The sequence below is a fragment of the Acartia tonsa genome, chromosome 6 (genome assembly GCF_053477335.1).
Source record: "Acartia tonsa isolate MP-2025a chromosome 6, ASM5347733v1, whole genome shotgun sequence".
NCBI classification, from domain to species: Eukaryota; Metazoa; Arthropoda; class Copepoda; order Calanoida; family Acartiidae; genus Acartia; species Acartia tonsa.
Window position 1 is genome coordinate 44420174 of NC_137265.1, and position 18060 is coordinate 44438233.

General features: G+C 32.2%; 1 protein-coding gene across 1 annotated transcript; it reads right to left on the reverse strand.

Annotated features, from left to right (window-relative positions):
- Window positions 1-6322: 6322 nt before the first annotated feature.
- On the reverse strand, window positions 6323-17566 carry LOC145323120 (uncharacterized). Its single transcript, XM_080165507.1, has 5 exons — window positions 17543-17566; window positions 16925-16982; window positions 15969-16037; window positions 14365-14427; window positions 6323-6537 (listed from the first exon to the last, which is right to left on the reverse strand). The coding sequence occupies exons 3-5, from the start codon at window positions 16018-16020 to the stop codon at window positions 6323-6325; spliced, it is 330 nt and encodes a 109-aa protein (XP_080021633.1). The 5' UTR covers window positions 16021-16037; window positions 16925-16982; window positions 17543-17566.
- Between the last annotated feature and the right edge of the window lie 494 nt (window positions 17567-18060).

The window sequence follows — 18060 nt, forward strand, 5'->3', positions numbered from 1 at the left end:
CCTGCTATCTCTTGCAGTAAATGTTGGCCTATTTTCAGCCGTTTGCACTTATTTGGCCTGTTTCAGCCCGTCCGCAGGCCTGTTTCAGCCCTTGAGCGCTCAATTCTCCGTTAGATGTCGGCGCTTCTCGCGGTTCTCCGTCAAGTTTCGCTGCTCTCCGCAGTCTCTCGTCCGATTTCGCTACTCTCCGCAGCTCGGGTTCCGCCACACTTAGTGGTCTTTCGCTAGGTTTCGCTTCCACAACTGCCGGATGCAGAGTTAGACCTTGCTATCCAGGGTGGGTAATTCAGGTTGCTTGTGTCAGTTTTGCCAGTTTCACTGCTGGGAGTACCTTAGCCTCAGCTGCGCGTCTGCTCTACACTTGTGGTTTGCCGTAATCTCACACAGCTGTCACCAAAAGTTGTGGTATCCGCCTAGGATAAATGGCAGACACCAGAGTTCAAATGACTACGGCAGTGTGAACAGACGTGGACACCTATACTATAGAGAAGTTACGCTTCTCTAGCAATCACTAAATAATAAACAGAGTCTATTCAGTTGTTTCTTTATTCAGGGTCTAAGGTTTACTAACGTTATATACAACAAACAATAAATACACAGATAGGAATAAATAATCATAAACAGAATCAATATAATACATATACAATAGTCAGTTTGGGCAATAATGATCCCCCATCCCTGGAAAGGGTGGGGGGAATTAACAATACAGCTTAACCATAATAAGGCTGTCAGAATCTATCATTAATTTTAGGCATAGGGAGGGGGTCGGCAGACCCCTTCCCCAGGACTCGGGGGAGGGCCCTCGGCCCTTCCCCGAACCCAGGTCAGGGTTGCCATAGGCATGGCTCACGGTTGCCGAATACCACAGATGTACCAGGTAGAACACTTTGACAAAGAACAGTGTAAATTATAGATGAGCAACGCTCTGTATGTATAAAATCTATCTTGATTTATTTCCTTGATCTCATTGTTTGAGTGTGTCGTTTCTCTACCTCACTTATTTCTGTCTAAAATATAAAACGTTGTAGTTAGAAAACAAGGATGACAACATCCATAAGTAGCGAAGCACAAAAAATCGTCGATTGGAATACGTTGATTTAAAAGGTTTTTACTAAAATCAAGAATAGATTTATTGGATAAAATAAGCATGAAACCTTGTTTTATTTTGCATGATGACGATGGTCAAAGTAAATTATATTAAAGATGCTCATAACAATGGGAAAAATTATTTTGATACAGATATCCCATAAAAGTTTGAAAATTGCATCAAAATATACAAAGATATGGGGAAATATGTAAAACATATAAAAATAGCCAAAAACCTGATAAAAGGCAGTCTGGCCGTCATGGTTGTTTTATTAAAACGACAAAAAATTTAATTTTTAAATCCCTAACTTAAAAAATTGGAAAATCGGACCATATACACTGAAGATATGTAAAAAAGTGTTAAATATATAAAAATAGCCTAAAACCTGCTAAAAAGGCAGTCTGGCCGTCATGGTTATTTTGTTTAAAAGACGGGAAATTTAATTTTGATATATATAACTGAAAAATTTTGAAAATCGGACTATAAACACTGAAGATATGGAGAAAAATGTTAAATATATAACAAGAATGACAACATCCATAAGTAGCGAAGCTCAAAAACTATAAATAGACAACTGGAAATGATCTATAGAGTATGTAATAAAAAACTTCAATAACAAAAATCACGAAACCTTTTAAAATGTATATTGTATAATGTTTTTTTTGAAGCATTAAGCTAATAAGAAAAAACGTTAAAATCTAAAATTCGATTTAGCACCCCCAAAAAAAATAAGTCTTTAAAAAACTTGGTCAAAATATGAAGAATGTTGACTTAATTAATCAGTAAAAAATCCAACCGTTTATCTTGAACAGGAGTTGAGAAAATCACAAAAACTTGAAAAACTAGGAATCGATCTAGCACCCTAACCAATAAAGGTATCTTAATAAAAATAAATGGAATTATGTATAAAGTAAACTTGTTCAATCCCTGAAAATTTCAACTGTCTATCTTGTATAGGGATTGAAAAAATCATGAAAACTTAAAAATCTAGGAGTCGATCTAGCACCCCAACCAATAAAGGCATCTAAATAAAACTTAATCGAAATATGTAAAATCTAAATTTATTCAATCCCTGAAAATTCCAGCAATTTATCTTGAACAGGAATCGAGAAAATTACAAAAAACGTAAAAATCTAGGAATCGATCTAGCACCCCAATTAACAGACAGACGGACAAAACAATGTATAGATTAGATGGGCAATATGTCATATGAATCTTCACTAAAAATTTCAGCTGTCTATCTTGAATAGGAGCCGAGAAAATCACGTTACATACGGACTGACTGACTGACTGACGGACGGACGGACGGACATAGTGAATTATAGAGTAGCTTCGCTACTAATGAATTATGGAGTAGCTTCGCTACTAAAAACAGCCTAAAACCTGCTAAAAAGGCAGTCTGGCCGTCATGGTTATTTTCTTTAAAAGACGGAAAATTTAATTTTGATATCTATAACTAAAAAAATTTTGAAAATCGGACCATAAACACTGAAGATATGGAGAAAAATGTGAAAAATATAAAAATAGCCTAAAACCTGCTGAAAAGGCAGTCTGGCCTTCATGGTTGTTCCTTTAAACGACGGGAAATTTAATTTTGATATCTGTAACTGAAAAAATTTTGAAAATCGGACCATAAACACTGAAGATATGGAGAAAAATGTGAAAAATATAAAAATAGCCTAAAACCTGCTAAAAATCGGTCCGAACGCCAATGATGTTTTATAGTCAATTGTGCTCCTTAATGATGGGAATGTTGTCAAAAAATTTCAGCATTCTATCTTTTATAGGAGCTGAGTAAATCCCATTTCCCCCATAGCGTTACGGACGGACTGACTGACTGACGGACGGACAAAGTGAATTATAGAGTAGCTTCGCTACTAAAAAGGAGTAACTGTATAATTTATCAATCTATATAATAATGATTAGATGTTGCATCAGATTTTCATGTACTCTGATAAAGTGATGCTCGCAACTGGCTAAAATAACTATACCCACCTTCAACTCCATTTACCACAAACCCCCCCTCAGAAAGAAAGAACTGCCCAATAAAAAAGATCCATATTAGCTAAATTGACGACAAATTTTCCCCTGTCAAAATACCCACTTATATTCCATATCCATTGGTTTATTCTTGTAAATTTTATCTACTAATACTTACTGAACTGATAAATTTATATATCCATCCATAATTTTAGGGGTGTAATTACCCCCGGGTAATTGTATATTTTCATATCCCTGTGCAATTACATTAGCATTCTTACATGGAATGTCGTTAATATAAAATGCAAGTTGAAAAATCCGGAGGAATACCTGTTTGTCATCCTCTTCAATCTCCATGTCAGCAATGATGTCTTCCAGAGCTTTCAAATCAGAATCAAGATACTTGTTCATCTCATCATTTAATTTATTGACATCATTATTCTTGGAGTTACCCTGTGTTTTAAAGATCTTTTAATCAAAAATCCTTTTCACATCATGTTACATAGCATTTTAAACTGTTTATTACTCGTTGGCCTAACAACTTTGTGGGTTTTTCTTTAATTTTGATTGGTTTGTTAATTAAGTTGAGTGTCGAAACGTGTGAACCATTAATTTTAATCTATAAAAGGAGATTTTGTGTATCATCATTGGATATGTACATCAATTTATCGTCCATTGTCTTCTCAGTGTTTTATGTCGACAATAAGGCATTAAATAAAAGAGGTCATATGTGACATATTATTGATAATTTTCAAATAACACCATTGACAATACGTTTATACTTGACTGTAAATGTAATTTTGATGGTTTTGACCGACTATGTAGCATTCAAGGTTTTATAAGTTAGCATTGGGCAATTCATAAAAATATTATTTTAGAGAACTTTTCCTGAATTTTCTGGATATCTCTAAAAACTTCAACTCTGTCATCTTTTCTATCCTCAGCTATAAAAGGAAAAATATTCTTGAAAATAAACAATAGAACAGTGTAGACAGGCTTGTTTTTAGCCAATGGTTTAGTTAACAAAATTAGATTTTCTGTCATATAGACATTGAGAGATGCACAGACGGACTTCCTGTTACTTTAATATATGGGTTGTATGTTTATTTTTATTTTTTAATCAGAATATTTGTCCCTGTGGCTTCAGTTTCAAACACATCATCACTATCAATATGATCAAGTGCTTCAATGTTGGTCAGTAAATCTTTCTCTCCTTTTTGTAATTCAGCATTGACTTCAAAGTCTTCTATTTGGATTACTTCATTATTGTCTAAAATCATTTTTAAAATATGATTCTGTATACAATATGCTTAAAAACATTACTTATTCTAATTCTTTTTTTTCTAGGGAATCTGCTTATAGTGCCTATAAAAAAGGACTATGGATCAGAACCGGTTGTGAGCCTTACTTAAACATGTTTACAATAGATTTATTATTACTTGGATCTTACTCCAGATTATCCTGTACTCTTATAACGTAAAATTCGTAGCGGGCTAAAATAACAATCTCCCTTCCACTTCCTTTACCCAATTCCCTCTCCTCCCACTGGATGAATCAACTGACCAATAAATGACATGGGAAATAACAACCTAAATTGACGATGATTTTCCCCCTTTAAATTCTTCATATATTATGTTTACCTTTATTTTGATCAGTAAAAAGAATCGGTAGTACTTGCACATATACAACTGGAGAATAATCACCGCTGCTATTCTGATAATGAGGGGTAGGGTTATTTACACTCTTTTACATCACATTCTTTAAGTAACAAATCAAGAAAGCAAAAAATCATGGAAAGTCAAGAAGAAAAACACCAAAGGTATGGGGAAATTTGTAAAAAAGCAGTACGACTCGACCGCCATGAATATTATTGGAAATGTTTCAGTTTCTGTCTTTTTATAGGAACCGAGAAAATCTCTTTTTCCCCAAAACGTTTCTGCCTTACAGACAAACTGACAAAATAATGTAAATAAAGAACGTATAGATGAGCATTTGCCTAATTTAACCAAAAGGAACAATGTGTTCGTGGGTGACAATCCGTCCATATTATTGGATAGAATATGTACACACTTTGATAAAAAAAATTGCAGTTTAGACAACATGTTCACAATAAAAAAATTATTTATTAGGGGATTGTATTAAAGGTTTGTATTGTTTTATGACAAAAAACTTTAAATAGTCTTAAAGTAGCTTTAATTGTATGTGTCTTATGGTAATAATTAGTTTTAAAAATATATTAATAAAAAAATTAAATATCATAATTATAAATTACAAATAAACTAAACTTAATTAAATGCAAGTTATCAAATGAAATTAGAAACATATTAAATTATGGACTAATAAATAACACTGTCCTTCCTTATATTGATCTATTTGTTGTTGAATAAGTGAACTATTTTCTAGAAATTTTATAATTTCTTTTTCTGATAGATTTTTCATAATGTGTTCGCCTATAGACAGTATACACAGTTGTCTTAAACTAATTTTTTTAAGTGGCGAGGAAATGTCCCTTTCTGACACAATTAAAGAGGCAAATCAAGTGCAAAATTGGCCTACCCTACATAAATGTCCCTTGTTAAATACCTAGCTTCTCTGAAAATTGTATACGCCACAATACAGTTATTCCGGTGCTATCCCTTAAAGCACATTGTTGATCAAAACCCCTCCCCCCTATTTATGAAATAAATTGAAAATAAGGGGGGGATATTTTCAGATTTCAGATTGGGTGGAGGGTGTTATCAATGCTTGAAAAGCAATTTCTTAGAACACAAACAAACATCTTGTTATTAATTACAAAAAAAATCTTATAATTATCTTAAATCAACTGTGCCTAGTTCTGTAAGAGTGAAATTATTAGTTGGTCCTGGGGAAATTATAATTTCATCTTCCACAATTCTGTTTATGCTACCATTTGTAGATGCATGATTGTCTGTTGTAAAAAAGTGAATTAGGTATTATAACAACAAGGATTACGGCATCCACTGAAGTGAAGGACTAAAATCGGACGGTAGGACAAACGAACATTAGCACTTGTGAGTGTTAAAATTCATAAATAAAAAAAATGGTATATACATTTGTTACAAAATGGATTAAATGCAGGATATTGTTTAGTGACATATTTACATTTTTAGGCCTGTATTATAAAGAATCTTTGCTTAATTATTAAAAAATTAAAAAAAGCACAGTATGCTTATTTCAGACTTACGGACTTTCAGGTAAAACGATTAATGCGTTACTACGTTTTCTAAATCGTACTTATCTGTTAATGGAACTATGAAATTGAGAGGACAGCTGGCATATGGATATACAGACACTAATTTTAGAAAGTTTCACATTTAATCTATAAAACAAATAAAGGAAAAAGTAGTTGAATATAAGCATAATTTCTTTTTTCCCTAATTGTACTTCTGGCTTTGAGGGGTTTGTTTTATTGTTTACTTCATCAGCTAAATTATTTAGTTTCGGCAGGTCTGAAATAAAAACAGGATATATTAAGTCAAATAGTAGCGTAGCACCTTGTGTAACTTCCCAAATAAAAAAAGTATGTTCTTTTTTTAAAATTAAAAGTAGATAGTCTGCAGAATATAATTGTTTGTTATATGCAGGGATAAGACAATGTAAAGTAAATTGATGTATAACTCAAATGATAATAAACAAAACAATGCAAACTTTATAGTAAAATTGTTTTTTGGAAATTTTGATACTATTGGCATAAAGCAATCCATTATTATGTTTAAAAGGTTTTTTTTGGTTAGCGAAAGAGAGAACATGTTTTTAGAACTTCAGGTAACAGTATAAATTGCAATTTGATTTTTCGTCCCTCACTGGTTTATGGAGAATCGTCTCAGTCTCCCCTAATATTCGTTGTGAATACAATTCCGCATTTTCAAATCATCATAACCGAATCTTATTACAGCATCTAAAACTACCCTTCCTCTTTGATTCGCCCAGGGACAAACAGTGATTCAGCAAAAAATTCCATGTGAAATTTCCCCCCTATTCTTACCCACTTTCCTTTAGTTACATCACAAAACAAGTTTTACTCCAAAAGTGGTGTACCACAAAATATCTAAATTTTCATCAATTTCGAATGGAATTAATTTGCGGAACCACAGCCCTTGGGGCTTGGCTTCATCTTATGATAAAATATACTCCTTTTCTTGTTAGATAATGTAAAACAAATACTCCTTTTCTTGTTAGATAATGTAAAACAATTTGCAAGTATCATATGCTAAACATTTGTGTGTTTTATAGTATGCGACGTTGAAGGCATACCCCCATCGTCAACTGAACAAGATTTTGGTCAGATATATATACCAGGGAATAAATGATAGGTAACTCGAGAGACTGTGTTATAAACAGTCACTTTGATTTAATAATAAAAATATATTTTTAATACGAGCCTCCCTCCAAAACAAAAAACTACGCTGTTACTATTTTAAAAGCAACAGAAATATTCTAGACAACCAGCAAATTCAAAGCTAATTTTCACTAAAACAGTTCCCATGTCCCTGTGAAGGCCCCCATAATAATAATATTCCCTTTTCCCTGGTTAGACCCGCTTTCTTCTCTTCTTTATACTTCTTCGTTTTTGATTTGATAGCCAAAATTTCATTCTTTATATATTGAGATGGGGCTGGTTCTTTGGATATTTTGTGTTGTTAGTGGTACAGTCTTATTTTGGTTTTCTCATTTTTTTATATTAAGATTGGGACTAATCGAAGCTCTTCATAGTGTTTCTAAAATAACGTCATACAATACTAAGGACCAATGACCAATACACAGACTAAATTACCAATGGGAGGCCAGTATATATTTTATTTGACCAATGGTAGGTCAGTGTGACGTCATTTCTATAGGCACTATAAAAAGTTTCGGACCAATTGAAATTTCTCATAAATAAAAAATTCGAATGTTAATGCATTAAATAAAAAATAACACTACAGTCTAAAAGTGGCGTGCAGGGCGATTCACCATTGGTAGGGGGTTGGTACAATAAGGGGGCGAAAAAAAGGGAAGAAAGTGTAGATTTCTCAATTTCAATTTTAAGGGGGTGTTAAAAGCCGGCTTATTGCACGCTATTTTCTGAAAAGGAGCATTGCACTATCAGTTTAACAATTATCTTGTTAAATTTTTCTAGTACTTTAACAGAAAGACTCTAGAAACCGCAAAAGAACACCCATCGCTCCTGACTTGGACCCGTTAGTGGTGTTCCTGTAATCTAGTGATTTATAAACTCTATCTTAAAGCGTCACTTTGATTGCATATTCTTAGTCTTTAGGCCTTAGCCTAATGTAATAATATTGAATTCATTATTAAAATGTTCAAGGCAGTTTGAATTCACGCATCCAATATTGTAATTGATAAACTCTGAAAGATAGGGGGGGCGGGAGTGTAAAATAATAAACCATTGTCCTTTCCCTTTCTGGTCTTCTTGAGTACTCGAACCCGACACCTTTCCAACATAAAGCGGCTATTTCTTTTAGCATTTTTATAATATTTTACTCTAATCTACTTTTTAAAATTTTGCAAAACCATCCCTGTTAGTATTCTCGGACTTGAGTTCTCTTCTTTCTTAAGAATGGAAAACTTTTGATTTTAGATATTCTGTCTTATTTTCAGAAAAAAGCTACTCAATATATCTAGGCTTTGATGTTGCGATCCTTCTTTTCCTTAAATATGCCTAGGGAGCACTGAACCCTCACCCCAACACTTTTTAAGAGAAAAAAGTATAGTGTAGTTTTATTCTTAATGGTTAACCCTTACAGTATCCTAACCCTGTGGCCATACCCTGTACTCAATATAAACTAAGCTAACCTAAAACAAACAAACAAAAAAAAAATATCACTCCAACAAATTCAAAAATGTTTAGGGTGTTGTTTTTGGCCAGGGAATTTTGATTAATACTTTCGGAGACGGTTGATTACATAAAATACGTTTATGATTAAAAACCACTTAAATACTTGATTTTTCTGTGCATGTGTAAATTTTATATCTTAATTTGACAATTACTTTATAATCAGTTACAAGATCTAGTATAAAAAAATGTTTTCTTAATAAAAACTTGAATACTGTATGAATAGTACAACAAAAAAAACAGTTATGCAATAATATCTAATTGCCTCTTTTTATATCTCATCATAATTGCATAATTTGATTTAATTCTAATTGCAAACAAGAACATATATTCCATGGTTTTCAAGCTTATTATTAGAAAAGTATATGACAATAGGCTAAAACACTATGGTTTGATATAGTTCTGTAGGAAGCTCTTCATAGTGCCAATAAAAAATGGATAAATTTAAAAACTTTTGGCCAAAGTATCATGAATGACGTCATTTTAGAAGAATGGACTACTTCGATTTGGGATTTCTTTGGCCAAAAGTTTTCAAATTTATCCCACTTTTTTATAGACACTATAAAGATGTTTATTCTGTAAACATTAAGGTAAGTGACCTAATAAGAAAGCATGCTTTCAAATATTACTGTACAAAGTTAAGTTAAAATCCTCTTAGAATCCATTATTTAGTTTTATGTTTTTTTTTACTCACCCAATAAAAGATCCTTATTTACAACTATTCTACTTGACCAACATATTAACTCACAGAATAGCTTGGCTTTCTTAAAAAAAAGTTTAAAAATCATTCATTGAAAATTTTGAAATTAAAGTGCATTTAAAGAAAAGTGCATATCAAAACTATGGTTAGTACAAAAATTTAAGATTTTAAACAAAGTATCTTGTTTAGCTCAGATATCCCCCGACTCAACACTTTTGAAAAAATCGAAAGAAAAGTGAAAAGGTATTTTTTCATTTGTTTGTTTATTACAAGATAATTGGTTTTCTAAAATAAGGGAAGGTTGCCAGTGCTCTACAGTCACCTTATTTAAAAGCCCACCCACCTAAAAAAAATTACACTCTAGTTAATGTAAGAAAGTAAGGTTGACCCATATGGGCTATTGTCAATGGTCTGTCAATTTGTCTTGGGGTTCCATAACCTAATGCAAGTACGGAAAATACCAGTTCAAATATTTACAAGCTACCAAAAACAGTATTTCCATCAAAAGGAATATTTGGATCAACTGCAGTTCATGGTAAAATATTCCTGGTAACAAATATTTTCAAAAATCAATGAATTTAAAAGGCTGAGCACACAGATCATGCCCGCACACTGTTTAAGCGGCATAAGGCCTACAATAATCATAATTATCTTGCAGTGCAGAGAAATGCGCAAAAAAAGACCTGTTTAACACGTTTTTTCTTCAGTGAAGCTTTTCCTGTGCATCATTTGATCTTGGCTATTCCATATTATTTGTACTCCTTCTTATGCCGCTTAAAATGATGTGTGGGTATGATCTGTATGTTCAGCTGTTTGGCAGCTAGCAGCCTTTAAAATTCATCGATTTTTGGAAATATTCGTTACACTTACCAGGAATATTATCGTGAACTGCAGTTGATCCGAATATTTTATTTATTCATTTTCTTAATAACTTGACAAAGTCTCATAAAAACATAAAAAGTCATAGCTTTCCTAAAAACGTAGTTATACAAAGTAGATGGTTCCTAATTAACAACAATTTTGGGTCAATTTTAAATCTTAGAATAAAAGCCTATGAATTATTGAAATCAAAAGTTTGTTTAGGCTGTATATTGTATTGAGTTTTGATCAAGATGACGAGTGAATTCTTTAATCCTTTTTATTAGAATTTCACACAAGTTCAACCCAAATGAAAACAATTTAGTTCAATTAAGTGAAGATTGGGCTGTTTATTACAATAGTCCCCAAAGTTTTCTTATTTGTTGGCTTAACATCTTTGACGACTTTAACTGAATTTCACTGGATGGATTATTAAGTTGAGTGTCCAATTAAAATGGGGGAGGGGGAGTATTTACATATTGCTTTGATGAAATTAAATTAGTGAAGTTATCATGCATTAACTGCATTTGTATTTTTCAAACCAAAATTCATTAAACTGTATACACTATGTATGTATGTCAGCTAAAATCTTGTAATGTGCCAAATCAGTCAGTCCAGAATTTTCCTAGCGGTTTTTTATTGGTCTAATCTATTAAGAAGAAATATGACCCATCCCTCCCTGAAAAAATAGTATTCTATTAAATACATATTAGAAAATGGCGATTAAATTTTTAATTGTCTAAATTCTAAGGGAATCTAAAATCTCTAATTGTTTTTGTTCCCTTTGAATTTGAACCTTTCTTGACCCAACCATTGGTGTCCAATCAATTTAGCAATATTTGTATAATCAATTAATAAAAAAAACCTTTATTTATAGACTTAACAATGCTAAGGCCAATCAAAAATTTCCCTAAGTACCTTTAATTTTAGCCCATCTACGAAATATAGATACTGTATGTCATTTAACTAATGTAACATCTTTTGACAATATGATTCATTTCTTATAATTCGAAAAAAAAGTAATATTAGTTTTACGGTAACGATTGCACATCAAATCAACCCAGATATCATCAGTAACAGAATGACGAAATGTCCATTTATATACAGCCTAAAACCTGCCATGATATAATGCCAATATTCACTGAAAATTCAAAGTTTTAGCCTCAGAAAAAACCCTAAAAAATATTTTAAAATAAGAATATCTGAAGAAAATTATTTTCGGGACATCCCTCATCCTTTGTTTCAGTTTCTGATTTTAGCAGGAGTTAAAGGGATATGTAATTGGCACATAAAAATAGTCTCCCCCCAAACTATAATTCAATAATTCTACCATAATATATTTTTCAGTATGGTGTCAAAACTGATTGATATCCGCTGGATTAAAACCGGTTGTATGCCATACTGAAAAATCATGTGTCGTATCCAGTTTTCTACGACTGTAATAATGAACAATCAAAACTAGTTTTATCTTATAATTGTACATTTTCATATCCACGGAAATCTGTTTAAATCACGATGTGATAACTAACAAGACCAAGTCTCTTATTCATTCTTACAAGTTTATTTAACCCTTACAGATCGGGCCCCAATTCCCACCTTAATAGATCGGGGGGGGGGGGGGCTCAAAGAGCCCCCCCCTCTATCTCGGCTCCTGGTACAGATAAAGACGTAAAATTTTTTTCTGTATTTTTAAAGAAAATTACTTTTTCTAGTCATAGCAGTCAGACCGCTCCTTAACCGCTTTTTAGCGGCCAGCCGCTAAATTTTAAAACAGCTGTAGAGCGGCCAATTTTGCAGCTAGGATGACCAAATTTTAGGACGAACTTTTATTTTTCATAACAAAAAAATTACTTTTTCTGATCATCGCCGAAAAACGGCAAATAACGGAAACCGCCATTTTCGGCGGTTACGGCGGTAAAACGGCGGTTGGCGGCGCAAATTAATTTTTTATCTGTTTATTATTGCTCAAGGATTTACCAAAAAAAATTATAGGTCTCTAGCTGTGATAGAAGCCACGATATTCATGATTTATATCTGTAGTAAAAGCCGGACAAAAATCGGTCATAAAGTCAGTCAGGGAGCGGTCAAACGGTCATAACACCACTTTTCTCAGAAGGTCATTGATATCTAAGTATTCACCAAAAAAAATTTTAGGTTTCTACCTTATACACAAAAGTCATAATGTAGAAATTAAGATTTAATTATAATTTTTTCTAATTTTTTTTGCTACCCAACCGACTTTGACCGGACACCACGACCGACACAGACCAGATATCCTAATAAAATCAACTCTTGCCGACGTATAATTACTAAACTTAAAAAGTCATGAAGTTACAGCTCTCCATCTTACCTACAAAAAAAATGAGATTAAAAAAACTAGAGGGGGGGGGGCTCTTTGAGCCCCCCCCCCCCCCCCCCGATCTGTAAGGGTTAAAAATATGCATTACGAATTAAAAATTGTATATTGAAATATTACAAGTTCTTAAATTCCTGAAATTTCTTACTTACAAATGGATAATATTACTTGGGGAAAAATTGTCTTCAATTTAGTTTGCTAACCTTTACATAATTTATTGGTCTAGTTGAGTGCATTTATTCAGTAGAAGGGGACGGGATGGGGGGAAATCGTTATTTTAACCAAATTCAAGTTTCCCTTTTGGTAGAAATTTGTGATGATCTGGTGTAAGATCCAAGTAATAATAAGTCCATTACATCTTAAGAGATAAGCCAATGAAGGACGATAAATGTCTGTACATCCCCAATTATGATAAACAAAATTATCACTTCTGCAGATTAAAATTATTGGTGAAATTATTGGATACTGAATGTTTGTATTACCTAATCCAGGATTTTGAAATAATTTTTACAAGAATCTAATTTGGTAAATATTCTTCCTTGTTTAGTTTATTTGTTTCTAAGTAATCTTTGCATGATTTAAAAGTACATTCTGTTTTTTAGAAATTTTATAAAGAGAAGTTTCAAAGATTAGGTAGACCTAAAAGACATATGCAATGAAAGCAATCATTAGCAGGTCTTTATATTATCAATCAATTGACTAGTTGTCTGTTTGTTTTTAACATAAAACCTAAATTTTCTGTTTTTAAAAAAGAATCATATAAGATATAATATCTTGACTACTAAGCAAAGATCGTACAATTTAAGGTCCCTATAGACAATCAGTGTCTACTCAATTAAAAGTTTAATCTACCTAATTAGTACTACTTTCAAATGGGAATTTGTTTAAAGAAACCAAGTGTCCCTTTGGTTAAATGCATTACTTTTTTATTTTGAAAATAATTTAAATCCATTGATATAAATCAAATCAATATTTTTCTTTGTTGTGCTTATTTGTCATTTTTTATTGATTTTAGTTTATTTGGTGCTTTACCACAAATAGCCTGTCGAGCGCTAAAACACCCCAATTATCTAAAAAAATACTTTCATATAAATGGAGAGGGGGAATTCTTTTTCCTCATGTCTAGCCACAGCAGGGTGCCCTGGCCCAGCGTGCCTTTAATTTTTACTTTTTATAGCCTAACCACACCTATAGAAATCAAGAAACAAACAAAAAATTAACCCTGTCCCCTCTTATTTTCAAAATATTTCTAGAATAAGAGGGGGAGAGATATATACTTGTGGAAAACGCCGTTTATTTTGCTAAGATACTCTATAGATAACTAAAAAGTTAAAATACATTTTACATATATATTCGCCCAAAATGGATATGAATTGTCCATATGTTAATGACAGAAGAATTGATCAAAGAAATCAACTTAGGGCTTATTTTAAATACACAACTACTTTTAATCAGTAGTTTTAGAGATCTTAGTAAACAAGCAAACATACATATTACTTCTTTTAAAAGTTTTTAAAATTATTTACCTATTTTATCTAGACGAACAAATCTTCCTTGGCGCAACTTTTGATGGTCGTTTGCTTCTGTTCCTTTTTATTTAAAGTTTGTAGAGCAAATTGTTTTTAAGTCGAAATTTCTAAACAATTATGTAAGTTTGTAAGTCTATGTGTCATACAGAGGTTTTTTAAAAGCGAAGCTTTTCTATAATTAGGGTCGGTCCGTACGTCCGTACGTCCGTCCGTCCGTCCGTCCGAGATAGATAGCTTTTATTCGTTAATTTAGGCATGTTAGAATTGTCCTATCGATTTCAAACTTTGCATGATGATTCCTGAAGTAGTTGGGTACGATTTAGAAAGCGTAGCAACTCTATAATCATTACCAGAATGTCCGTACGTCCATTTTAAACATGTTTATTTTTCTACTTTTTAAACAAAAAAATTTCAAGTGTTCTAATTATCCGTTTGATCTGATTTTTGGTATATTGATTCCTGGGACAACAAAGAACAATATTATAAGCGAAGCAACTCTATAATCAAGTCCAAAAATGTAAGTATGTCCATATACATTATCCTGCTTCAAGCAGTTTTTCAACAAATTTACTTACACTTTTGCTTCGGCTCTTATACTTTTAAATTCTGATTATTCAGTTCAGATACTATACAAGTGTTAATGTCCGTTTGTCCTACCGTTTCAGTGCTTCGCTTTTATGGATGTTGTCATCCTTGTTTTTATAGAAAATAGGCATAATACAGTTATAATTGCGAAAGACTATAAGTGGCTTTCCGCAAGTGGCTAGTTGAGCAAAAATCACCCCCCCCTTATCTTAAAAAAAAATCGGCGGGTGAGGGAGAGGGTGGTTCTATTTCCTAAGCCTAATTCCTGCAAGCCGAACCCTGCGGATCCCATAACTGCAGTGCCCTATCCCTGTAAGGCGTCCTAGTACCTAATATAAACTAATTATATGACCCGAACGTAAGTACGAACGAAAGTAATTAAAAACGAACAAATATCATTTTTTATCATAATTGTGCTCAAGAGTGACAATAGTGTAATTTTATATCAATAATTTTTATTGAAAAATATCATGTAGTAAAGTGTACAGAGAAGTAATTGTAGTCTTGCTATGGTGTTTCAAATTCGGACGGTCGGACATAATCTAATTATTAAGTAGCTGCGCTGCTTTTAAAGATTTAAATACTCTATTGCTAACTCTAAATTCTGAAAACTCTAATGCTAACTCTACTTCCTGGATGCTGAACTAAAAATCTGAATACTCTATTGCTAACTCTACTACCTAGATGCTGAACTAAAAAACTGAATACTCTATTGCTAACTCTAATACCTAGATGCTGAACTAAAAACTGAATACTCTATTGCTAACTCTAATACCTAGATGCTGAACTAAAAAACTGAATACTATATTGCTAACTCTACTACCTAGATGTTGAACTAAAAAACTGAATACTCTATTACTAACTCTAATACCTAGATGCTGAACTAAAAAAACTGAATACTCTATTGCTAACTCTAATAACTAGATGCTGAACTAAAAATCTGAATACTCTATTGATAACTCTACTACCTAGATGCTGAACTAAAAAACTGAATACTCTATTGCTAACTATAATACCTAGATGCTGAACTCTTGGAATTCTCAACTTTTTGCGTTTTCTTGTCTTCATATTTTGACTGGGTATACCTTTACATACAAATATTCTACATACACTTCGCCTTGGAAGAGGAGTTTGAAAACTGTAAAAAACCCAAGCTACATTTAAACATTCCATACACACTTCTCCATGGAATAGGAGCTTGAAAACTGTAGAAGAACCAAAGATGGGGTTTTATTTCTAGAGATTTGTTTTATGAGGAAAATGACAATTCATGACAAATTAATCTACCCTTTTATCATACAAAAAAAAATTGTTTCTTTGGTAGGTTAAAGTTTAAAAGTAGCAAGAAGAATTTTTTTGTATTATTGTCCTTGATGTACATCCCCAATCATGATACACAAAGTTATCCCTTCTGTAGATGGCAATTGGTAGTTGAAACGTTTGGACTCTCAACTTAATGAACCAACCAAAAAAATCAATATTGTCCCCAAAGTTGTTTAGCCAACGAAGAAGACAACATTATTATAAATCTTTTGGGACTAGTGAAATAAACAGCCCAATGTCCCTCTCCTTACTGATATGATTCCGTTTCATAAAGATTATATTATTTAGATTAAAGACTATTACATCCATAAGTAGCAGTAGGAAAAAAACATAGCATTGTAGTGAGTAATAGTACATTTAAAGAGTATCATATTTGATATTTATTACATGTTCGTTCAGTAAAAGTAATGTTGTAATGACCACGAGTCAAGTAATATCAAAGCTTTAAAAAAAAACATATAAATAGCATCTCTGCTATAAGCGTATTTGATTGGTTCTAAGTAAAGCAATTGTAGACTTAACCATTTATGATATTCAAGTAAAAAACAATCTGTCAGACAACCATACCTATTACAGAGGAGCTACACTTACAAGCTTATCTTTCATTGGACCTAATCGTCCCTGTTTGACTTTATGGTTAAAAACTGACCTTTGCCCGAGTCTGTAGCAGCTTCCGCAACAACAAGTTGAATTTCGACAGCAACATTCTAGAATATTTTCCCCCTGTTAAACGTGGAGGTATTTTGTTAACATTTAATGTCCATTGTTTATATCGTCTGTTTGCTTGTTTGCTTGAATATTGGGCCTAATCCATAATAAACTTTGAAAAGAAAAAATAAAATAAAAAATTTGGGGGGGTGGAAAATTTTTTTTTTTTTGTTGAGGGGGGGTAGTCGATTTCACTATTTTAATTTTAGTTTATTGGGTGAACTCATAAAGCTCTAAGCATAATAGACATTGTTGCCTTCAAAAGGTTTTAAAATTGCCCATAAAAATAATTCAATGTCAGGCATGTAATATTCTTTAAATGAATCTAAAGACTTCCTGTTAAAGGAAGTGCAATGAAAGTGTTGGAACAGAGGGAAACACAAAAAAATATGTACAGTACACGATATGCTTGATCATTGACAAGAAACTATGGCCATTTCAATCAAAGACAATAGTTGATAATTAAGATTTTAAGGACATATTTTATTATTATCTATTGTCCTATCCCTGTACCTATGAAATTACCTGGTAAAACTTAATAATTAATTTAACTAATTACCAAAATGAATAAAAACGTAGTAATCTTCATGGCGAATATTTACAAACTAAACATTAGCGATTCTTAGCAAACCAATTTTAAACAAAATAATCATCAAGGTTTATTAAAAAAGTTACACTTTTCAATTGCGCTGTAGATGATTTTAATCAGGATTCGGCAGCCACAAATAAGCTACAATTTTGTTGCTGTTATATTTGCTTATCACTCAGAATATATATAGATTACCGTAGGAAGCCAAGTAAAAAAAAGTTATTCCTGTACTTTTAAAATTATTTTTGTATGAAAATTTTCTGAGGTTAGTGGAAATAATCAAACCAGCCTATCAATTCTATTGTCTTTAGTATGACACAATATTATACAGTTTAATATTACTTAATATATAAGCCCCAAAGATAAATAATTACTAAACCAGTTTGGAAGTGTCTTTAGATGGGAAAGCCTGACAAATGAAAGTAAAATTAAATTGATAATGTAACTTTTCATTCAGCTATTTTGGGTAAAACTTTTAAGTAGAGGTA

Bases quoted from the DNA above. Each gene is read 5' to 3' on its own strand.
- LOC145323120 (XM_080165507.1), bottom strand. From the start codon at position 16,020: ATGAAGACAAGAAAACGCAAAAAGTTGAGAATTCCAAGAGTTCAGCAT. The intron at 14,428-15,968 runs GTATTATAGTTA...TTAAATAAAAAG, and splicing joins TCCAAGAGTTCAGCATCTAG to GAACAGAAGCAAACGACCAT. The intron at 6,538-14,364 runs GTAAATAATTTT...TTTTTATTTCAG, and splicing joins TGTTCGTCTAGATAAAATAG to ACCTGCCGAAACTAAATAAT.